This window comes from Pristiophorus japonicus, chromosome 2, assembly GCF_044704955.1.
Source record: "Pristiophorus japonicus isolate sPriJap1 chromosome 2, sPriJap1.hap1, whole genome shotgun sequence".
In the NCBI taxonomy this organism is placed as follows: domain Eukaryota; kingdom Metazoa; phylum Chordata; class Chondrichthyes; family Pristiophoridae; genus Pristiophorus; species Pristiophorus japonicus.
The window spans coordinates 84841247-84866544 of NC_091978.1; the positions used below are offsets into that span (position 1 = coordinate 84841247).

Genomic DNA, 25298 nt, shown 5'->3' on the forward strand with positions numbered 1-25298 from the left:
TATGTTCTTATGTTAAGCTCACACAAGGAGAATGGCCACTTAAAACAAATGGAAGAACGAAAACTTGCATTATTTAGCACTTTACAGTTCCTCAGGGTGCCTCAAAGCACTTCCCAGCCAATGAATTACTTTCAATATAGTCACTATTGTTTTGGATGCAAAGAGCAGTGAGATATGGAGCGCTGCTGGAATCAGTGAAATTGCCCCCCAGTACTAGACAATGTTTGCAGGAGGAGGAAAGAACATCAGACAGAAAAAAGTAGCTCAGCAGAGAAGGTTGAATAAATATAAATGTGTATTAATATAATTAACCACAGTTCTTAGAAACAGTGTTTTATTCACTAAGAACCTTGACCCAACAATGACCATTATTACTGTACGGATCACCGGTTGATGCTGTGAAGTGCTTCCTGAAAATTTGGGTTATTTTATTGCTCCCCCCCACCTCCCTCCACCAACAGCCATTGTTAAACTCTCAAAATATACTACATTAATCAAATCACAACTGTAAACTCAATTTAACATCTCTAAAGCGACAAACTACACCTCAAAATCTGTTTCCATATATCCAGCCAAGATGTTTTGCTGCAATATATGCACTTAACTCCAGCCTGAATGCATTGTTGTTTTGACTCACAAAGCATGCAGACCTGTCATGTGTTAGAAGAAAGGTCACATCAACCTTTACAAGTCTGTTCCGATGAAGAGTCCAATCCAAAATGATACCTAACCTAGGTTTTCTGGTTGTTATGGATGGTAACCCAGTCATTTTAAATAGGCTATGATCAGCTTTACAATCAGAAAATCTAGGCCCCATTTTTCTTTCATGCAGCCTGTGCATTTACAGCATTGTTTTAGTGTAACATAACTTCTACTCCAGTACAATGTTGCTTTTAAACAGACCTTGTGGAGATAGATACAGGATTGGTTTCAAGTGATTGCTGTTGAAGTAGCCAAACTTTACACATCCAAAGAGCTCGTTCTTGGACAAATGAGAGGCAACGTGAGCCAGGTAGAGTGCACGCTTCCTGAGGTAGCGCTGGTTAAGGTTGTCCTTCGCTTGGAGGATTTCCTGAAATTAGAAAGCTCAGGGTCAACATTGAAAACACCTCATCCCTCAGATTTCATTTACATTATTCTATTGCTCTTCACTCCTTTTCCCCATTTTTTCCCTTCTGTACTTAGTTCAATCAGATCAAAATGTATATGCCATGCTTGCAATAGCAGAATTTCAACAGCAATTCATAAACAAACCCAATGTCACTCCTTATGTCAACAGGCCAAGAGATGCATGCATATGTGATGTCAGATGCAATTTACTCTTTAACAGTTTTCAATTTCATTCCCACTGATAATTGTCCAAAACAAGCTTCCCTAAGGGAAGTATGAAGAACAGCTGAGGCCACGTCTGGAACATCAGTCCCCAGCTTGGGTTCTAATGACTTGTCACTGCAGATGATGCCTATCCCCGTTAACAAATGTAATAAAAAAAAAAAAATTTTGGCAACCTGTCATCATATAGTATCTTATTTTAATGTATCCCAGTTCTGTGAAAAATAATTTTAAATATCTAGTCAGTGAGTTAACAGAAGGTGCCCCAGTATAGTAAGATAGAGGTTCAATTCCCTCACTTGGATCATTCCAATCAAGCACACATCCCTCCCCGAACTAGGACCTGCCACTTCCCCTTTTTCAGCGAGTTCCTTATGCACCTCCAAATTTAATCTAGAATATCTTCTCCCTCCCAGACGTGAGACCTCTATCCTGGAGCAATCACCCCAGGAACAACAGTTTGCTGTGACTTTTAGCATTTCTCTCCAAACCACTAATTTAAGACTCTAGGGGATGGATTTTCAGTCTTCTGCCCGCCCCTGTTAGCAATGGCAGCGGTTAGCACTTCCGGCGGGCAGCCAGCTTCCAGTGCCCCGCCGGGACTTTCGGTGCTGGTTTCGACGGGCTGCAGAGCATTACTGCCCGGAAGAGGCGGGCCGGTGTGCAACGCCCCTGGTTGCGACACTGGCTCGATTTTTGGCTGCCACCGATCCATAAAGCGCTGTGCTGGGAATGTCTGTGAACGCTAGCGGTCCAAGCTGTGGCGGCTTCAGCAACGTAAGTAATGTCGACCTCAGGTAAGTGTGATTGTTTTTCTTTTTTTTTGCGATTTATGTTGTGGTGGCATGAGTTATGTATTGGGAAGGTTTCTTGGTGTTTTTTTTTCAGGTTCTCTTTTCTCCCAGGCCTCCCTTAGAGCCTGACTGAGGCACAAACTGTTCCCACCCTGAAATGAGCAGAAACGAAAATCCTGCCCAGGCCGCCTATTGACAGATCCAACATGCTGGAACACAAAGTGCCTCACGGTCGGTCCACGGTGTGAAAAGGGTCTTGCATCTGAAAACATGTCGCTAAGTGTTGCCACACAAGTCTGAATCTTACAATGAGCTGGGAGGGTGGTACACTGAAACAGAAAGAAAGATGTTTGTGGAACTAAAGCTATGCCTGGACCATGCAGAACCAAGCAACCATGAAGGCACGTCCTGAAACGGCTTCAGTTGGAAATACTCTGGACTTAAAAACAAACTCTCACTTCTCTAGAATATCCAGAACTTTTGGGACTGTCATTTTTTTTTAAAAAGGAGCTTCGAATAAGCCAATTGAATTGGTACGAGATCAACACGAGTCCACGTTGGTATCAACAGCTGAGGCAATAACTGAACATCATGTATCTATTCAAAATATCCGCAGCTCATACCAGTGAAGCTTCACACACCATGTCACCTTTCGAACTTCCTCCCAGTTGCAGTCACTTGGAACTTTGTCCCTTCCACCTACACTAAAGTTCAACTGCAGTTAGCAGCACCTTGCTGAATCAGGATCATAAGATAAGAGTTCAGATATTTAGAATTTGCCAGTTGCCAAAAGTACAAAATCCCTGCAGAGCTGTCGAAGAGGTTGTAGCTTCAGCATCACAGGGGCACAAGATCCACTAATAAAAGAGAATAATGAGGCCATTGAATGGCATGCAGAACAGCTCATCAAAAGATCACACTGAAGGATCCCCAAACCTTGGCTCTTGCCAATCTAACCTGTTCTCTGGGCTTAGGAAAGCTGAATGTGACCCTACAGGAAGGAAAAGTGTGCGCACTCTATCAGGCATAGAAAAACTCTACTCTTGGATTTCTTAATAAATTCGGTTTGGAGAAGATTAAACATGGTGATGGGTGGTAGGTACTGCACTGACCAAATTAAATGTAAAATGACTTTCAGAACCAAAATGTATGAATTGAGAAAATCTGAAGCACACAACATTGAAGAAACTTACTGCAGGCATTGTAACAGCAACGTCCACATTGATCTCTGGTTTGATGCAAGTACCAAGTAAATAGCTTCCAATAACTTTTACAGAGACAGGAGGTAGAAAGTGGAACTTCCCTTTGATATTGTATGGCACTTGAAGAAAAGGAACTTTAACACCTTTAGGAAGCCAGGATTGGTCTGTAACCTGTTGGAATACAAAACAGAGTAACCAAAATGAATCCACGCCATGACAATGGTGATTGGTTACAATATTCCACAGATATTGCAGCTATAGGTGGCGCTATGGGGGCCACATTATGTGACCCATAAAATACAGTCATCATCAGAGGTGGTCCCTCAAACGAGGATGATTTGTTTTCACATGAGTTCACAGATGTTTCAATGAAGGACCCGATGTTCCAGCCCTGAACTCCAATTGAAGAGGTGGAAAATGCCTGTGTGTGGATTTTTTTAACGTGTGGCGAGCGTTTAGAGCTCAACTAACATTACATGACAGACACGGAACCATCTTCAATTTCATCAATAGATTAGTGTATAAAGATTAAAACTAAAATAACACTTTTAAGTAACTCCTACTCTCATGCAAAATCCAAGCATAACCACAGGACAAGTATTTAAAATTACTAGTTGCTGGCCAGTCATCAGCAATGTTAAGGGAAACCTCACATAAAGAAACAGGAATGGGACGAGAAGTATGTAACCAGCCAATCTCCAAAATGAATCCCCCACAAAAAATGGAAGAAACCACTGCCAGCCAGCGTCCCAAGAGACACCGACCATACACAATGGCACCAAATCAGAACTCCCCAATCAGAAGGGAATGCGCAATCGCTGTGAAATAAATCGGCAAACTCCTGAACCAGTGCTCCTAAACAAGCAGGAATTCTGTCTGGAAACATTCACTTCCCCCTCCGCCTCACCTCCCCCCCACCTACCCCCACAGACTCATAAACCAAGCGGCACATCCTCCTCTGCTGAAAATTAAGTCAGGTCTAACACATTTCCTCCACCCCTCCCCACATGCACAAGACCTGTCCCCAACGCGCCCCCTCCACCCCCCACCACCACTGGGGGGAAAAAAATCAGCCTCGTTATTCCCCAGGCGGAGTTTGTGCTCCTGCAATTCCGTCTTTATTTCACCCACCCACCCCCCTCTCCTCCCCATCCACCCACCCATCGTCTTCATTTTTCTTTCTCTCCAATTATCTTCCTCCTTTCCCGCCTCTAATCCTGCTTTATCTGAATACTGCGTTTGGTCCCGGCTCTCCATGTGCAACGCCACAGCAGCCGTGCTTCCCACCAGAGCAGGTTGCTCACCTTTGTGGATGCAGTAATTAGGCAGCTCAATTAGATCAATGTGCTTGAGAGATGGGAGAAAAATTGGGGAAAGCAGAAAGAAAAAAAGCTACAGCACATTCACAAAGGCACTTTTGCAGCAAGAAAAACCAAACTCCAAAGGAAATGCATAACTCTGAAGAAATAAAACCGTAGATGCACGAGAGATCAAAGAATCATAGAAGTTGGCCCATCGTGTCCGTGCCGGCCGACAAAGAGCTATTCAGCCTAATCCCACTTTCCAGCTCTTTGCCCGTAGTCTTGTAGGTTACGGCACTTCATAACATAAGAACATCAGAACATAAGAATTAGGAACAGGAGTAGGCCATCTAGCCCCTCGAGCCTGCTCCGCCATTCAACAAGGTCATGGCTGATCTGGCTGTGGACTCAGTTCCACTTACCCGCCCGCTCCCCGTAACCCTTAATTCCCTTGTTGGTTAAAAATCTAACTATCTGTGACTTGAATACATTCAATGAGCTAGCCTCAACTGCTTCCTTGGGCAGAGAATTCCAGATTCACAACCCTCTGGGAGAAAAAATTCCTTCTCAACTCGGTTTTAAATTAGCTCCCCCGTATTTTGAGGCTGTGCCCCCTAGTTCTAGTCTCCCCGACCAGTGGAAACAACCTCTCTGCCTCTATCTTGTCTATCCCTTTCATTATTTTAAATGTTTCAAGTGCATATTCAGTACTTTTTAAATACTATGAGGGTTTCTGCCCCTACAACCCATTCAGGCAGTAAGTTCCAGACCCCCACCACCCTCTGGGTAAAGAAATTTCCCCTCAAATCCCCTCTAAACCTCCTACCACTTACTTTAAATTTATGCCCCCAGTTGTTGATCCCTCTGCTAAGGGGAATGCGTCTTTCCTATCCACTCTATGTAGGCTCCTCATAATTTTATACACCTCAATAAGGTCCCCCCTCAGCCTCCTCTGTTCCAAAGAAAACAACCCCAGCCTATCCAATCTTTCCTCATAGCTAAAATTCTCCAGTTTAGGCAACATGCTCATAAATCTCTTCTGTACCCTCTCTAATGCAATCACATCTTTCCTGTAATGTGGTAACCAGAACTACACGCACGACTCTAGCTGTGGCCTAACTAGTGTTTTATACAGTTCAAGCATATTTTATGTACATTCTATATACTATATCTATGTCTCGGCTAATAAAGGCAAGTATCCCTTATGCCTTCTTAACCACCTTATCTACCTGGCCTGCTACTTTCAGGGATCTGTGGACATGCACTCCAAGGTCCCTTTGTCCCTCTACACTTTTCAGTGTCATACCATTTATTGTGTATTCCCCAACCTTGTTAGCCCTCCCCAAATGCATTACCTCACACTTCTCCAGATTTAATTCCATGTGGGACCTTATCGAAAGCCTTGTTTAAAATCCATATAGACTACATCAGACGCACTACCCTCATCGACCCTCCTTGCTACTACCTCAAACAATTCAATGAAGTTAGTCAGACACGGCCTTCCCTTAACAAATCCATGCTGGCTGTCCTTAAAGAATTTTTCTATCCCTCAGAATTTTTTCCAATAATTTTCCCACCACCGAGGTTAGGTTGACTGGCCTGTAATTACTCGGTCTATCTCTTTCTCCCTTTTTAAACAACGGTACAACATTAGCAGTCCTACGGTCCTCCGACACCACACCTGTAGCCAGAGAGGATTGGAAAATGATGGCCAGAACCTCTGCTATTTCCTCTCTTGCTTCTCTTAAAAGCCTGGGATACATTTCATCCAGGCCTGGGGATTTATCCACTTTCAAAGATACTAAACCCCTTAATACTTCTTACTGCATTTATTTCATCCAATATTTCACACTCCTCCTCCCTGATTGCAATATCTGCATCGTCCCCCTCTTTTGTGAAAACAAACGCAAAGTATTCATTAAGAACCATAAGCACGTTTTTCACCTCCACACACAGATTACCTTTATGGTCCCTAATAGGCCCTACTCTTTCTTTAATTATCCTCTTGCTCTTAATGTATTTACATAGAAACATAGAAAATAGGTGCAGGAGTAGGCCATTCGGCCCTTCTAGCCTGCACCGCCATTCAATGAGTTCATGGCTGAACATGCAACTTCAGTATCCCATTCCTGCTTTCTCACCATACCCATTGATCCCCCTAGTAGTAAGGACTTCATCTAACTCCTTTTTGAATATATTTAGTGAATTTGCCTCAACAACTTTCTGTGGTAGAGAATTCCACAGGTTCACCACTCTCTGGGTGAAGAAATTCCTCCTCATCTCGGTCCTAAATGGCTTACCCCTTATCCTTAGACTGTGTCCCCTGGTTCTGGACTTCCCCAACATTGGGAACATTCTTCCTGCATCTAACCTGTCTAACCCCGTCAGAATTTTAAACGTTTCTATGAGGTCCCCTCTCATTCTTCTGAACTCCAGTGAATACAAGCCCAGTTGATCCAGTCTTTCTTGATAGGTCAGTCCCGCCATCCCGGGAATCAGTCTGGTGAACCTTCGCTGCACTCCCTCAATAGCAAGAATGTCCTTCCTCAGGTTAGGAGACCACAACTGTACACAATACTCCAGGTTTGGCCTCACCAAGGCCCTGTACAACTGTAGCAACACCTCCCTGCCCCTGTACTCAAATCCCCTCGCTATGAAGGCCAACATGCCATTTGCTTTCTTAACCGCCTGCTGTACCTGCATGCCAACCTTCAATGACTGATGTACCATGACACCCAGGTCTCTTTGCACCTCCCCTTTTCCTAATCTGTCACCATTCAGATAATAGTCTGTCTCTCCGTTTTTACCACCAAAGTGGATAACCTCACATTTATCCACATTATACTTCATCTGCCATGCATTTGCCCACTCACCTAACCTATCCAAGTCGCTCTGCAGCCTCATAGCATCCTCCTCGCAGCTCACACTGCCACCCAACTTAATGTCATCCGCAAATTTGGAGATACTACATTTAATCCCCTCGTCTAAATCATTAATGCACAGTGTAAACAGCTGGGGCCCCAGAACAGAACCTTGCGGTACCCCACTAGTCACTGCCTGCCATTCTGAAAAGTCCCCATTTACTCCTACTCTTTGCTTCCTGTCTGACAACCAGTTCTCAATCCATGTCAGCACACGACCCCCAATCCCATGTGCTTTAACTTTGCACATTAATCTCTTGTGTGGGACCTTGTCGAAAGCCTTCTGAAAGTCCAAATATACCACATCAACTGGTTCTCCCTTGTCCACTCTACTGGAAACATCCTCAAAAAATTCCAGAAGATTTGTCAAGCATGATTTCCCTTTCACAAATCCATGCTGACTTGGACCTATCATGTCACCTCTTTCCAAATGCACTGCTATGACATCCTTAATAATTGATTCCATCATTTTACCCACTACCGATGTCAGGCTGACCGGTCTATAATTCCCCGTTATCTCTCTCCCTCTTTTTTTAACATCTTTATAGAACATCTTTGGGTTTTCTTTGATTTTACTTGCCAATATTTTTTTCATGCCCTCTTTTTGCTTTCCTAATTTCCTTTTTAATTTCACCCCTACACTTTCTATACTCCTCTCGGGTTTCTGCAGTATTGAGCCCTCAGTATCTGTCATAAGCTTCCCTTTTTTTCTTTATCCTACCCTCTATGTCCCTTGACATCCAGGCTGCTCTAGATGTGTTAGTCCCATCCTTTTTCTTTAAGGAACATACTTGCTCTGAACCCTCACAATCTCCTCCTTGAATGCCTCCCACTGCTAGGACACTGATTTACCTTCCAGTAGCTGTTTCCAGTCCACTTTGGCTAAATCACATCTTAGCTTAGTAAAATTAATTTTCCCCAATTGAGAACTTTTATTCCCGGTCTATCTTTGTCCTTTTCCATAACTACCCTAAATCTAACTGAATTATGATCACTACCACTAAAATGCTCTCCCACTGATATCCCTTCCACCTGCCCAGCTTCATTCCCTAAAACTAAGTCCAGAACTGTCCCCTCTCTTGTTGATGCAGAGTTAGTAGGAGTTTTATATATTATAACCGGTTGTCCATTTAATCCACATTTTGATTGTCAGATACATCTAATGATCATTTCCTGATAGAAGATCCTATAGATTAATGTTGTGCATAGGAATCAAAACAGTCATTGCTCTTCCTGTCCAGACCACACCAAAAAAAACTCAAGTACACATTTACTGTTGCCCATCCTTGCAGCATAGCGTGCATTATTCAACTTCAGGGCCTATACCAAAGAACACAATCAAAATTACTCAGATGGGAATTGTCTCAATTGTAAATGGAGATACTAACTCTTCATGTAGATTTCAAATGGCCGATTCATCTACCATCATGTCAGCTCCACCTGAGGCAGATTCAATTGAGCAGGGACAATTGTTTGAATCTTGAAGAACAGGAAGCCTTTGCCAATTTTCTAGCCCAAATATTTAATTAAAAAACAGGTGTTGTGTTTAACATATTCTCTTCTCACCCAGTTAAGCACCGCAGCGTTTTGAGATTTCAGTCTGTTTTTTTTTTAAACAACGCTCAGAAAAATATTTATATTGAAACACGTAATTAATGGTCACTGAAGCGGATATATAGCAATCTTTATAGACAGGTGGTCTCTTAGCAGGGCTCCTAGCAATCCAGTTATAATTCAAAACTTGAACCCATTACTAGACAAAGTCTTCACAGGTGTGTTCGTTTCTAAAAAGATTTTAAAATATGTACACTGGTCAAATTCAAAATCTGCCTCACCCCCCCAACTAAAAACTTGACAAATGGCAGTCAATCCTCAGCATTCTGTCTCCAAACATTAAACCTTTACTGCCAGTGTGCTACTTATTTGTTTCTTCACCCCCTAGAAATCCCTTGGAGTGAACACTTCTGGAAGAACAGGTTAGATCGAGGAAGATAGCCTCCCAAACATAAACGTGCTTGTAACTTATAGCCATCCAACAAAAAGTATGTTGGTTTGGGGAGGGAGAGAATGCTCCCTGTATACATTCACATACAATAAATCCAACCCACAATGCAGTCACACAGCACTTTGATAACCCATGTTGCTGCCAAATTTCTAATCTCAGCTGTGGACAGGTGGCAAGACAACAGGAATCCCCCATTGTTGGAAGGGTGGGTGGGGGGGGGGGGGTGGGGAGTGATTAAGAGGAGTCAGGGTGGAAAATAAATTAAGAAATTTCTAATAACATCTTTTGGCAACAATTTTACATAGATCTCCCTCCCACCGCATTATCAGAAAAAGCCTTTTCCTTTTCACACTGTGAAAAAGATTCAACATTTTACAATTTCCATTAATTCTAATTAACCAGCTTTATTTGCACAAACCGTCTTCATGATTACCTGGTGCATGCAGTTTAATATAACTTGAAGCCCCATACTCATAGTTAAATGTCACAGATTAACAAAACAGCTCTTGTTTGCTACCCCCATATATTTTCAGTTATCCTCATTAACATTACAAACACCAGCAAATATCTTCCACACTAGTCCCTAAACTCATGAGTTTATGGAGCAGTCTATTCTGATCCTCTTCTAAATTCATCCCAGGCAGCAAAGTTACAACAACTGCACACCCATAGTTGTTCACAAGATGGAAAGAGACCTGTACAGACCAGCAACTGGAAAACCACACGGCTAGCCTTTATGGACACGAATCTTTACTTCTGAACATAACACTGCAATAGTAACAGAGCATAAGATTTCCCAGTATTCAATCCCCAGAGCATGAACATTTATCCAATAACGATCATAACGTGATGGAGTTCAACGTAGCGTTTGAAAGGGACAAACGTAAAACAGCTACTTAGATTCTAGATTTAAGTAAGGCCAACTTCAACAGGATGAGAGAGACTGTCCACAGTAAACTGGGCAACTCCATTAATGGGTAAAACGACAGATGATCAGGGGAAGAGTTTTTAAAAAGTTAATGTGATACAAAACCAGTTTATACCCCCGAGGGGCTAGAGCTCTACAACAAGCCATAGGAGGACAGCGGAAACGTTATAAGGACGCCCTCAAAGCCTCCCTGGTAAAGTGCGACATCACCACTGACACCTGGGAGACCCTGGCCGCAGACCCGCCCGAGGTGGAGAAAGTCCATCCGGGAGGGCGTTGAGCTCTTCGTGTCTCAACGCAAAGAGCGTGAAGAGATCAAGCGAAGGCAGCGGAAGGAGCATGCGGCAAACCAGCCCCACCGACCTCTTCCCTCGACGAATGTCTGTCCCACCTGTAACAGGGTCTGTGGCTCTCGTATCGGACTGTTCAGCCATTAAAGACCTCACTTTGGAAGTGGAAGCAAGTCTTCCTTGATTCCGAGGGACTGCCTATGATGATGATGATGACGATTTGAAGATGCACTCGCTTTCATTCGTCCCACAGCTGAAATACTCATGTGTCCATGTTTGACAAATAGCCTGCTCGGACAAAGCACTGTCAGCAATGTTCCCTTTAGGCTGTGCGGCCCCGCACAGCTGGTGAGCCAGTTTTTAAATAGAAAAAATGCACATGCGCGGAATTTTGAATGGCCCACGCGGGCCAAATAAAAATTAGAGGGAACATTGACTGTCAGTATTGAAAAATATACCGAGGCATGTGTCAGGACAGGAGCGATAAGAGGAACTCAGATGTAAAAATCCTAAATGTTATAAAAAGTTAACTTATGTAACTTTTGCAAGTTACGCTTGCTTGAATGGATTTGTTATGGAGCTGTGTAGAGTACTAGGTTATCAGCTATGCATTCGTTACAAACTACAATCAATTTAATTACCCTCCTATAGATATCAACAGGTGTACAACACCTCAGTATTGTTAAAAAAAAACAAGAATTGAATTTGCTTACATTGACTTGCTTTGTTTCTGGTATGTTGCTGAGGAGATTATTCACTTCATGGAGGAAGGAGTCAATAGCCTTTCGTTTCTTCTCCTTCAATTTCACTTCTTTCAGAAGTTCCTCAATCTGTAAATACAAGTAATCTTGAAGAATATGGACAATAGATACACAAGCACATTTACCACTTCAACAGTAACACATTTTACTGATGACCTGCTTAAATCATCTTTATGATAACCCAAAACTTGTAAAGCTTCTGATGACTCACTGGTAACGTGCCGCCAAATGTGATGTTGCCACACTGACGTGACAGGACCCAGGTTCAATCTCTGGGAGAACAAAGATGAAAGCGAGCAAATTGGAAAAGAAAATATCACAAATCTTCAAAGTACTGGTGTTGATACAGTGCTCAGCCATACAGAGTGCACACTATAGCATCTGAATAATGTTTAGGTGACAAGAGTTAAGACTGCATATGGAGGCACTGTAAAAGTCAAGGCACAGCGAGTACAATACATCATCGCCCCACCCCACCATCCGAGCTGAAATCAGCTAGCCCAAGAACTTCCTTCGGTGAACAGATCTGTTCCACATCCAGCATTGCACTTGCATACAGCTGTAAGGACCAGGAAAGCCCAAGTTTGCTCTTCGGCCAGTGTTGAGTTAACTGACCTCATCAGGGGAAGTCAGAAGGTGGCGTGTTGTAAGCACCTTTTGTGAACACAAGTTGCTTCTTAGCTCTCTCTACAAGCAACTCACTACCACCTTGACAATCCCCCTCGGCAAGGCGGGGGGGTGAATATAAAAGTAAATTCCAACCGTCAGTTCAATCTGAAACATAACTCAATGAGCTAATGTAAATTTTTACATCTGTGACTTAATATAAGCACAAAAAAAATGTTCAAATTTACTGGTCACTGTATAGAAATAAAACCTCCCACTGTTATTACTTCCATTCCAAACAACATCAGGCAGCTCCAATATAAAAGGTGCGCAATTATGAACAAGAACAATGCGTTTATAAAATTAAAATTCACGATGCTTTGAACACAAATTGGCGTTTCATCGGATGAGCGCACGCCCCAAAGCTTGTATAAAATTAATTAAAATGTTTACATCTGGCAGTTGCACGGATCATTTTAGTAACAGTAGGAGGATTTTTAATTGGATTTAAATGAAATCTTTAATTAAAGTAGCTGTGAGGATGTTCAACTTTGCACATTGTCAGATGGTGTGCCAGGCAGTCTGAAGAATTCAACACAGCACTTTATCCCTTTTTAACAATTATTTTATTTTATTACATTGGTTTCCTAATTTTAAGTTCTCCCCCGCACCCCGAGAAGTTTTGTGCTTTCCAAGCATTAATATTTTGGTTTAGTGAGAATCACCTTACTCACAAGATGTAGCTGAAGAAGTTTGAATATAATTTCCTGTCTTTGCCCTGAAGCAATAGTGATCTTCGTGGTACAATTCTCTCAATACACTGATCACATGTATAAAGTTCATAAACCTCCTAATAAAATCACTGTAGCTAACAGCAGTTATCATTCAGAACATTTTTATTTTGCTTGATCAACACACCATCAAGATGCACAAGTTCAGATAACAATGGGAAATGTCACAGTTGCTGGGGTTAACAGCCCGCCAATACCTTGCCCAAGTGAACATTCTTCATGAATGAGTCTAGGCAACGTGTATTCACAGGATAGTCAACTACTGATGATCACAGTTAAGCTCGGCCCGGTCCTAAAATTTCAAAAGTGCTCCTGCAGCACAGATCACTGAATAATGAATGTGAACTAGGGGTGAAGGATCGTCGAAGATCTGTACCCTTCTACAGTTACTGCAACTTCACCATATTACACCATGCATCAAAATATTTAATTACAATTTTTACTTTGTCATTGAGATAACTAGTGAACTATACTTTGCAACCATGATGTACAATAGCTCACGAACACACTACTGTCCACTATGCCGATCAACAAGTAATGGAAACTTTACTTCACGATGTAAGCACAGCTTCCCAAAGGTTTACCAGGTAAGCCATACAAGTTCACAGCACAGAAACAAGCCATTTAGCCCATCATGCCGGCTCTTTGATCTAGCAATCCACGAGCATTGGAATGGTCGAGCCGAGAGCATCATCTATCAATATATTTATTTCCAATTACTCCGGCCCTGAAATCCCGGCCTCCCCAGGTCCGTACTGAGTGTGTACAGACCCGGGAAGGCATCGCAAAAGCCGGTTTTCGGTGTGGAATGTGCACGCGCCAAAAACCGGCTTTTCCGATCTGTCAAGTTCTGGCTTGACAGATCGCACGCATCTCGGCAGCAAGGACATTCGCATGAGCAAAATTGCGCTATTTGCCCATGTCTTGCCCTGTGAATGTCCTTAAAACTCTTGTGCCTGGTAAAAGCAAGTGCATAGCCTATTTTTACTAGCGTAAGAGTTTTAAAACATACAAAAACATAAAAATAAAATTTAAAAAACACATTTTAATGTTAATAACCCTGCCCACTAAGGTAATTTTATTTTAAACCATAAATAAAAAACTTTAAAAATCGGAAATATATATATTTTTTTCCAAAAGGTTTATTAACTTTAATTTAAATTTAATTTAAATTATGTGATTTTTATTCCTATTTTTTATTGGTGTTTTGGTGTTGCGGGGGAGGGGCGTGTTTCTCAATCATAATAATGAAAACTCCGACTTACAGAGTTCCCATTATTATGAATGAGAAAATACTGGATTGGCTGCCAAGTGCCATGTGACTCCAGCTCCAGCTCTACATCCATCCAGACATGCACGCGCTCCGATGCACAGGGAGAGGAGACCTCAGGACTGGGATCTCTGGTGGGCGCAGCAGCAAAATGTTAAGTGCGCATCTTTTCTCTAGAATTGAGTCAAACACCCGCGGGAAGAAGGACCCGAGATTTCAGGGCCATTATCATTGGGCTAATTAATCTTTTATTTTAAAATGGGAAAAGTTCTTCACCAATGAACTATGCGTTGAAACTGCCATGTATAATAGGCCACTAACATTGTATTTCTGAGCCAAAAGGTCCCAAGCTCTGTATCTGCTGTGTGGTGCTAAACTAATTTCAGCAGATGTTGGCCACGGTATCCCTGGACTAAGGTTCCTGACCACCGCCGAGCAACTCCAGCTGAGACGTGTGCATATGTGGACACTGGGTAAAGACATGGTTGCACTGGCTGCCAGCATTCACAGGCCACACTCGTGAAACATAGAAACATAGAAAATAGGAGCGATAGGAGGTCATTCGGCCCTTTGAGTCTGCACCGCCATTCAATATGATCATGGCCGATCCTCTATCTCAACACCATGGCCCCAAGTTTCCACACGCGGCAAAACAGGCGCCCCTCCGAGCTAGGCGCCCGTTTTTCGCGCCGGAAACGGCGCCTGAAAAAAAACGCGGTATTCTCGAGCGCCTTGCAGCTCGATGTCTGCTTGGCGCGGCGCACAGGGGGCGGAGCCTACCACTCGCGCCGATTTTGTAAGTAGGAGGGGGCGGGTACAATTGAAATGAGTTTTTTTGGTGCCGGCAACCCTGCGCGTGCGCGTTGGAGCGTTCGCGCACGCGCAGTCTGAAGTAAACATTGGCACTCGGCCATTTTTAAAAGTGCTGCAGAAAAAGTGAAAATTTGTTTCTTGGACCCCTGCAAAGGCTTGCATTTTAATTTTCTTGATATTTCTGTGTGTGAGGGAGTGCTTTTAGCAGCACTGCTGAATAAATCACCTGCTGAAACAGTGAGTTCAGCTTTTCACTGCTAAACTTGCAGAACCGGTGCCTACAAATTAAGGACTGTGTGTTTGGAGAAATAAGAGTGCCAATTCAACTTTGCAATGGATCAACGTCCACCAAGAACAAAGAATTTCTTGCATGAGGAAGTGGAGATATTAGTCAACGTAATTGAGCAGAGATGGCAGGAGCTAGATACCAGCAACAGAGGTCGCATAAAAGTGCCACCAAAAGAAATGAAGAAACGCTGGAACCAAGTTGCAGAAGATTACTGCGCAGTGGTGCATACCAGGAGATCTGGAAGTCAGTGTAAAAAGAAATGGCACGACCTTGGTCAAGTAGTTAGTGTAAGTAATATTTCCCATTTTTAATTTAATCGTAATTGTAACCTGGCTATCTGTATGTCCCACCTTGCAGACTGACACACTCTGTAAAAAGTTATATTTTACTCTTTGCAGAAGAAATTGGCCCACAACAAAAGGAAGGCAACTCGAAGAGTAGGAGGCATGCCCAATCTGCATCCACTGACACCCTTGGAACAAAGGGTAGCTGCTATGATGAGTCGTACATGGAGAAAAGCAATCGGTACAGCACAAGCTGGGCCCGCACGCGAGGAAGAGGGTAAGTCCTGAAAATGCATCATGGCCCTTTAAATCAAACTGCTGCCTGGCCTGCTATGTGTGAGAGTACGTACTCATGCCACCCATCCGGCCCCCTCCCTTGCTGTTAAGCATTTGACTGTTCTGATGTATTTTGCAGAACATGATGACGATGACGATGACGATGCTGCTGCTGCCAACCCTGAGAATCCTGAGGGTACAGAACAAGAACCAGTACAACCAGCTGCGGACGATCCAGACTGGATGATGGCAGCGATGACTGAAATGTCTGCAGGGGAGAGCTTCCAATTTAATGTTTATGAGCCCCCATCAAGGGGCATCAGAGTTTCAACCCCTAGCATAGGTCTTGGTTCCACCTTCCATGGTTTCGCTTCCGATGTTGCGGGTCCCAGTGGTGCTGCTGGTATAATGCAGCATTCTACAGTCAGTGCACTACCGTCCCAGCCTGCGCCTCCCTCTCGCATAGGTTCTGCTTCCACCTACTATGGTTTTGATTCCGACGGTTCAGGTCCCAGTGTTGCTGCTGATATCATGGAGCAGTTTACACCCATTCGTCCAACATACCAGCCCACGGCTCACACTCGAATGCTGTCGTCTGCAACACAGAGCATCCCACCATTCCAGCCCGAGCCTCTCCCTCCAGTTCAGCCGTCTGCAACACAGAGCGTTCCACAGTCCCAGCCTGCGCCTCCCAGTGTAGTGGTGCCACGAGGCAGACCTGAGATGCAGCGTGCAACAGATGCGGCTCAGGTTGTGGAGACCAATGAGCTTACCCGATCACTCATCGGTGGCGTCAATGCAGTAGGTAAAGAGTTGACAGTCCTGACGGGAGAAATAGCAGTAATGACACGGGAACTTAGGGAGGGAATGTCCGAGGGAGTGCAAATGACGGCACAGACCGTCAGGGAGGGCCTGGTCGAGGTAGCTGCTGCAATAAGGGCACACAGCCCAGCCAATCAAATGACACCCCCATGAGGAAACATAGAAAACATAGAAAACATAGAAAATAGGTGCAGGAGCAGGCCATTCAATGAGTTCATGGCTGAACATGAAACTTCAGTACCCACTTCCTGCTTTCACGCCATACCCCTTGATCCCCCGAGTAGTAAGGACTTTATCTAACTCCCTTTTGAATATATTTAGTGAATTGGCCTCAACTACTTCCTGTGGTAGAGAATTCCACAGGTTCACCACTCTCTGGGTGAAGAAGTTTCTCCTTATCTCGGTCCTAAATGGCTTACCCCTTATCCTTAGACTGTGACCCCTGGTTCTGGACTTCCCCAACATTGGGAACATTCTTCCTGCATCCAACCTGTCCAAACCCGTCAGAATTTTAAACGTTTCTATGAGGTCCCCTCTCACTCTTCTGAACTCCAGTGAATACAAGCCCAGTTGATCCAGTCTTTCTTGATAGGTCAGTCCCACCATCCCGGGAATCAGTCTGGTGAATCTTCGCTGCACTCCCTCAATAGCAAGAATGTCCTTCCTCAAGTTAGGAGACCAAAACTGTACACAATACTCCAGGTGTGGCCTCACCAAGGCCCTGTACAACTGTAGCAACACCTCCCTGCCCCTGTACTCAAATCCCCTCGCTATGAAGGCCAACATGCCATTTGCTTTCTTAACCGCCTGCTGTACCTGCATGCCAACCTTCAATGACTGATGTACCATGACACCCAGGTCTCGTTGCACCTTCCCTTTTCCTAATCTGTCACCATTCAGATAATAGTCTGTCTCTCTGTTTTTACCACCAAAGTGGATAACCTCACATTTATCCACATTATACTTCATCTGCCACGCATTTGCCCACTCACCTAACCTATCCAAGTCACTCTGTAGCCTCATAGCATCCTCCTCGCAGCTCACACTGCCACCCAACTTAGTGTCATCCGCAAATTTGGAGATACTACATTTAATCCCCTCGTCTAAATCATTAATGTACAATGTAAACAGCTGGGGCCCCAGCACAGAACCCTGCGGTACCCCACTAGTCACTGCCTGCCATTCCGAAAAGTACCCATTTACTCCTACTCTTTGCTTCCTGTCTGACAACCAGTTCTCAATCCACGTCAGCATACTACCCCCAATCCCATGTGCTTTAACTTTGCACATTAATCTCCTGTGTGGGACCTTGTCGAAAGCCTTCTGAAAGTCCAAATATACCACATCAACTGGTACTCCCTTGTCCACTCTACTGGAAACATCCTCAAAAAATTCCAGAAGATTTGTCAAGCATGATCTCCCTTTCACAAATCCATGCTGACTTGGACCTATCATGTCACCATTTTCCAAATGCGCTGCTATGACATCCTTAATAATTGATTCCATCATTTTACCCACTACTGAGGTCAGGCTGACCGGTCTATAATTCCCTGCTTTCTCTCTCCCTCCTTTTTTAAAAAGTGGGGTTACATTGGCTACCCTCCACTCAATAGGAACTGATCCAGAGTCAATGGAATGTTGGAAAATGACTGTCAATGCATCCGCTATTTCCAAGGCCACTCACTGAGATATGGATGAGACATGGTTGCAGCCTTTCTTTGCTGCTTTTGTTCTTGTTCTTGATGTAGCTGTAGTCGCGTTTTTCAAATTGAAATTGTTTTGTAAGTTTTGTAACTTTACAACTTATAAGGGATCTTATGGTTTTTAAGTGATCTTATAGTGTAAATGCTCTCACATTTTTTTGTATCTTATTTAATTTTGCACCTAAAAAGTGATCCTGAAGTTTAAGTGTTCCTCAGAGTGTAAGATTTTTCACAATTAAACTGTTTTGTAAGTTTTGTAACTTTACAACTTATAAGGGATCTCAGGGTTTGCAAGTGATCTTATAGTGTAAATGCTCTCACATTCTGTAAATTATTTAATTTTGCATCTAAAAAGTGATCTTGAAGTGTAAGTGATCTTAGAGTGTAAAATTTTTCACATAGAAAGCGTTTTGCAACTTTTGTAACTTTACAAGTTTATAAGTGATCTTAAAGTTTTTAAGTGATCTTCAAGAGTCATATTAAAAAGTATAGTTTGATACAACAAATATTTTATTAGAGTGACGTTAACTTTTCAATAAAATATTTTTTCATTAAAACTGTTTCATGTTCCATTAACACAACACAACGTAGGAACAACTGCAAAGAATAAACATGTCCATATGCAAAAGTGGTCGCAGAGCCCTCCGGCATCAGTAGTTGAAGCGTTCACGGATGAGCTGCTAGCGCAAGTCTCGAGCAATCGTTAAAGGGGCACGATGGACGGCCCTCCTCCGACCTCGTGCTCCGGCATCAGGCACTTGCATGCTTTCCTGATTGTCGTTATCATCCACATCCTGGTCTTCCGTAATACTATCATCATGCACTGGACCCTCACGTCGGTCTTCGGGTTTCACTACCAGCTCCTGCTGCCTCATGATGGCTAAGTTATGAAGCATGCAGCACACAACAGTGAAGTGACCGACCATCTGAGGAGAGTATAGCAAGTGTCCTCCAGAATGGTCCAGGCATCGGAATCGCTGTTTCAATATGCCAATGGTCCTCTCAATGATGCTGCGCGTCGCAATGTGCGCCATGTTGTATTGACGGTCAGCTTCTGACCGTGTCACGTGTATGGGCGTCATGAGCCAGGTGGTCAGGCCGTACCCTTTGTCTCCCAGTAGCCAGCTCTGCCCTTCTGGCTGCTGCTCAAACATGTCAGATAGAACGCTGTCGCGTAGGATGAACGCATCGTGGGTGCTGCCAGGGTATCTCACATCGACTGACATGATGCGCTGCTTGTCGTCACACACGAGCTGCACATTGATAGAGTGGAAACCTTTCCTATTTCGGTACTGCTCAGATTCCTCCACGGGTGCTCGTAAGGCTATGTGGGTACAATCAATGCAGCCCTGTACCTTTGGGAAGCCGGCAATCCTGAAGAAGCCCACAGCCCTCTCATGGATCGCTTGTGCGGTCATTGGGAAATTGATGGTCATTCCTTCGCGCATAAAGTGCAGCCGTGACCTGGTAAACGCAGCCATGTATTGCACGTTGAGAGATGGCACACACATCTCCAGTTGTAGCCTGAAACGATCCCGAGGCATAGAAAGAAAGTGCAGCTGTTACCTTCACTTCAACAGACAAGGCAGTTATCCTTCTGCTTCTGGGCTGCAAATCTGCTCTCACCATATCACAGATCTCAGTGACAACTTCTCTGCGAAAACGCAGCCTTTTCATACAATCAGCCTCGCTCATGTCCAGGTACGAGCGCCTGGTTCGATATTGTCGACGTGGGTAAGGTCTCCTGCCCATCAACCTACGGGCTACGACGTTGCTGGTGCGGTGAGCTCTAATCAATTCTCTCCTATGCAGTGAATTGATGGCAAACCATTGCATAATACGTTGTGTTGACAATGCAGCACCCATTCTGCAAATTTAAATATAATACTGTCTATGTGGCTGCCTCTCCCTGTCCAAATGGCCTCAGTCCCCCTCACAGCTCGAAGGCTGCTGCTGTATCTTTGGCTGCCAGCCAGCCACTGACGCCGCCCCTAAAGCGTGGCCGTATGGCCTCAAGAACCTTAATGAGCTGCCTATGTCCTGTGTTCATTCTTCGGCTCCCGGCCAGCCACTGACGCCGCTGCAATCCCATGGCCGAATGGCCTCAAGTCCGTCCGGGTGCTGCATCTTTGCGGGGAATGAAGGCCTGCCTCAAGCACCAAGGCTGCTTGCTGCCTGCCCCCGAGACCGACGCCACACCGCTACCTGAAAGGCCTGCCTGAAGCACTTTCACACAGGTAGGAACATGCTTTATTTAATCTTTTCTTTGCTTATAAATTTTTATTCAGGTTGGATTTATTTGTATAATATTTGTATAAGTATAACTAAGGATTGATTGTAGAATTTAATGACTTCCCTTCACCCCCCCACCTCGTTCCCGACGCCTAATTTGTAACCTGCGCCTGATTTTTTAAAGTGTAGACAAGGTTTTTTCAAGTGTACAAAAATCTTCACTTGCTCCATTCTAAGTTAGTTTGGAGTACGTTTTCACTGTGGAAACTTTCAAATCATGCGTCAATGGCCGGACACGCCCCCTTTTGAAAAAAAAATTCAGTTCCAAAGTGAAACTGTTCTACCTGACTAGAACTGCAGAAAACTAAATGTGGAGAATTCCGATTTCTAAGATACTCCGTTCTACACCAGTTGCTCCTAAAAATCAGGAGCAAATCATGTGGAAACTTGGGGCCCATAGTCCTGCTTTTTCCCCATACCCCTTGATGCCTTTTGTGTCTAGAAATCTATCTATCTCCCTCTTAAATATATTCAGTGACTTGGCCTCTACAGCCTTCTGTGGTAGGAATTTCACAGGTTCACCACCCTCTGAGTGAAAACATTTCTCCTCATCTCGGTCCTAAATTTCCTACCCCGTATCCTGAGACTGTAACCCCTTGTTCTAGACTTCCCAGCCAGGGGAAACATCCTCCCCACATCCAGTCTATCCAACCCAGTCAGAATTTTATACGTTTCAATGCGATCCCCTCTCATTCTTCTAAACTCCAGTGAATACAGGCCTAGTCAACCCAATCTCTCCTCATATGACAGTCCTGCCATCCCTGGAATCAGTCTGGTGAACCTTCGCTGCACTCCCTCTATGGCAAGTATATCCTTTCTTAGGTAAAGAGACCAAAACTACACACAATGCTCCAGGTGTGGTCCCACCAAAGCCCTGCATAACTGTAGCAAGACCTCCTTGCTCCTGTACTCAAATACTCTTGCAATGAAGGCCAACATACCATTTGCCTTCCTAACTGCTTGCTGCACCTGCATGTTTGCTTTCAATGACTGGTGTACAAGGACACCCAGGTCCCTCTGTACATCGAAGAATGAGCGAGGTACCAGAGAGTGATGGTAGCCGGTTAAGCCATACCCAAGTACAAGTCACTGCCTTCCAGAAGAGGAGTGAGAAAATTATGTATTTTTAAAATATAGACACAATTTTTCAATCATCGCATTTTGTGCTTCAACGTGATAGTAGGTGGAGGAAAAAGAGGTTTTATTTTATCATAATAGAAACATTCAAACCATCAAAAGTTTATATCATTAGTGGCACAGTACCTGCATTCTAAGCAGAGTGGAATGAAAGAGATTCTCCGTTTCTTTCAGCTGATTGAGTTCTTCATTAGTTGGTGGCTTGTACAGCTCTCTTTTACTGAGCTTAAGAGGTACAATCACGCCAGCATCTGTTTGCTTTGTTTTCATGACTTTCCTCTTCTTTCCAGATTTTTTACTCTCTTCATCTTCCTCTTTGTCATCAACACTATTGTTTTCATCATCTTGGACTGTTTCTAAATCCTTTAAATTCAAGCACAGAAGAATCAAAGTACAGTATAACAAGATGCATACTATTAAATTAACAAACAACCTCTACCTCATGAGCCACATGCGGCTGTAGTGTGACCCTTCACAAATCTACGTCTGCCCACATTTTTAATCCTGCTGGGAGTGCAGCAACGGAGCGAACAGGAGACACCACTGCCACCATATGCACAAATTTTCAACATTCTACTGGGCTCTATAGCAGAAAACAAGGCAAGGTGCAGGAGTCACTGCTAGTTTACCTTAAGATCATTGCGACATTATATTTTTCAAAGTAATAGTGCAGTGTCGCGGTCATGACATCAGTCGTTGGGAAAATGCTGGAATCCATTTTAAGGAAGTGTGTGGAAGTATAGGCCATAAGGTAACAGGAAGCTAATATGACGGACAGTGAAGAGTTGATGTAATGTGCTAGCCCAGTGGAGTTTTATCAACTCTATTATGCACTGTCAATATCAGCAGGAAAGAAGCTAGTCACCCCAATTGTGTTACAATATGTCAGATGCAGCCAAAGCTAGGGAATCAGCCAGACATTAGCAAACAATGGTCATTGAATTTAGCTGATCACATTAGACTTACTGACATGATCACCTTAGATTTACTGACACCAACTCAACAGGTTGGGGGAACAGGAATATTGCGTGAGAAGGAGGGTATAAAGATAGACAGGTTCGGACAGTCCATAGCGGGAACCTAGGAGCAACACTCGGCAGAAGTAGGTGTCAGGGAAGAGACCCTTGACGGAACAGTGTTAGGACGGACTGATCATCCGCGGACCTACTGGGTAACTATAAAGTATAAGTGGTGAGTCTTGTATTTCTTCTGTATTAAACGAACATTAACGCCATTGTCTAGTGTGTCATTTGGTATTTAACTCAAGAACCGTCGCAGGCAACTAGTCACACGACTAGCGAAATTGCCATTCGAGCAACAGTGGCAATCCAGATGGGACGATTCTGAGTTAAATTAAATAAATAGGAAAGACATAGGAGAAATGGCAGAAAAAGGTGGAACCTCCCAGTCGTGGGAAGAGCAGTTTAACCAGACCCTGACCGAAAATGTCAGGGGATGGCTTGAAACAATGAGCTCACCCGGATTTCCCAGGAGGAGACCTTATAGAAACACTTAAAATAATGAAAGCGATAGACAAGACAGAGGCAGAGAGGTTGTTTCCACTGGTCGGGGAGACTAGAACTAGGGGGCACAGCCTCAAAATATGGGGGAGCCAATTTAAAACCGAGTTGAGAAGGAATTTCTTCTCCCAGAGGGTTGTGAATCTGTGGAATTCTCTGCCCAAGGAAGCAGTTGAGGCTAGCTCATTGAATGTATTCAAATCACAGATAGATAGATTTTTAACCAATAAGGGAATTAAGGGTTATGGGGAACGGGCGGGTAAGTGGAGCTGAGTCCACGGCCAGATCAGCCATGATCTTTTTGAATGGCGGAACAGGCTCGAGGGGCTAGATGGCCTACTCCTGTTCCTAATTCTTATGTTCTTATGTTCTTATTCTTCGACAAAACTAAAAAAGAAAAGAGGGAGTCTAAATGTGTCTGAATGGCAGCATGTTATGCAGAATTATTTAAGCAGAGAGACCTCAACAAAACTGTACAAAACCAATGTGAGCACGAAAAATCAGGACATCAGACAAACATAGGAAAATTGAGAGACGAAGTTAAGGAATTGAGGCTCAAAGTAGTGGAGCAAGCCAATCAAATTGAGACGCTCCAAAACGATTAAAAAATCCATACGTTGCATTTGGCCTCTAGTATGACTATGACAGGTAATAGCAAGCAAAATGAGGAGAAAATGAGGCAAAAGTGCACAGAGGCTCAAAACCAAGTAGATGATTTAGAAAACAAATGTCGCGAATTAGCAGCCAGTCTTAGATTCCTTCAAGCGGCTCACAGAACCAATAAGGAAAACAGAGCAGACCATACTCAGTGCAAGAAAACTATCAAAGAATTAGAAAGCCAATTGATCGTGCAAAAGGGTGTCATGCATGGTTTGGGGGAAGACGGCCCTCAAGTGCTCTAACAAAATAGGGAGGACCAGGGAAGGGCATGTGAATGTGACCCTGCGGCAGTGATTGTAGCTCAGGTACAGACCGCTGGGCGTATTGTCCACCTCCACAGGCACCTGACCATGACCCACCCCAATACCCAGGACCCCCGAGGAGCGATTCTATCCCCACGCACCCCGTAACTACTACCCGTACTCCTGGAGCAGATGCCAATGCACCCTCCACATACGTAACCCCCTTCTCCATAATCCAGTTGAAGGATTTAGCTAAGGAAGTGACCCCGTTCGACGGGAAGAACTACCACTTATGGAGAGCAGATGTTGACCAGACCGCAGTAATGGGTGGTTTAGACAAAGTGGAGACAGTTAAATTTATACCCCTATGTATGGGGCCCATTATTTTCGGAGCTCTCCCCCGAGAACAGCAGCAAGGCGCGGGCACCCTAACTGACATGTGGGTAGCCGTGGAGGCAGCCGCTGGAGTAGACAGTAAAAACCCAGTAGACAAAATGGGCCAATTTAAACAGGGAGGGAGACCAGGAACACCCTGTCGTCTATGCAGGAAGATTGTGGGTTGTATTTAAAACCGTCTTTGGGGCAGGTTTAGATAGAACAGCCTTGGCAGACGCCCCAAGTTCACAGTGGCGGAAAACCTTATGTTCCCACCCCAATGCTCATGGGAAAGCATCGGTAAAGCATTTTGAAGCCTCCGATGAGACCCACACAGAAGCATGGATCATTAGACGCATGACTAGTGCATGGTGAGAATACCAGGAAAACCCCAAACCCACAGTCCAAAAGGGACGAGTGCATGCATATCAGACAGCCCCCAGACATGGGCACGGTCAGGGACAATGGAGGGTCGAAGGACCACGTGATCCCGGCCCCTATAACCCCTGTCCAAGGAATTCTTCCGGACCCCCGCCCCGCCCCGAGGGCCATGTTATAACTGTGGAGAAACTGGGCACTGGCAGAGTCAGTGTTGCAAGCCCAGGGCCACCCCCCAGCTCTAATCAAAGGAGTGGAACGGGTACCACGTACCACGAACAAGATTATAACTATTGACGGGGTCTG

At 44.1% G+C, this 25298-nt stretch overlaps 1 protein-coding gene across 1 annotated transcript in view; it reads right to left on the reverse strand.

Annotated features, from left to right (window-relative positions):
- The window catches only part of nol6 (nucleolar protein 6 (RNA-associated)), a 161903-nt gene that overhangs the window by 120125 nt on the left and 16480 nt on the right, over positions 1-25298 (reverse strand). The window contains exons 2-5 of the mRNA XM_070868064.1: positions 21944-22180; positions 11487-11603; positions 3320-3499; positions 904-1072 (exon numbers count right to left, since the gene is read on the reverse strand). Coding sequence (XP_070724165.1) covers positions 904-1072; positions 3320-3499; positions 11487-11603; positions 21944-22180 — 703 coding nt within the window. The remainder of the gene's footprint in view (positions 1-903; positions 1073-3319; positions 3500-11486; positions 11604-21943; positions 22181-25298) is intronic.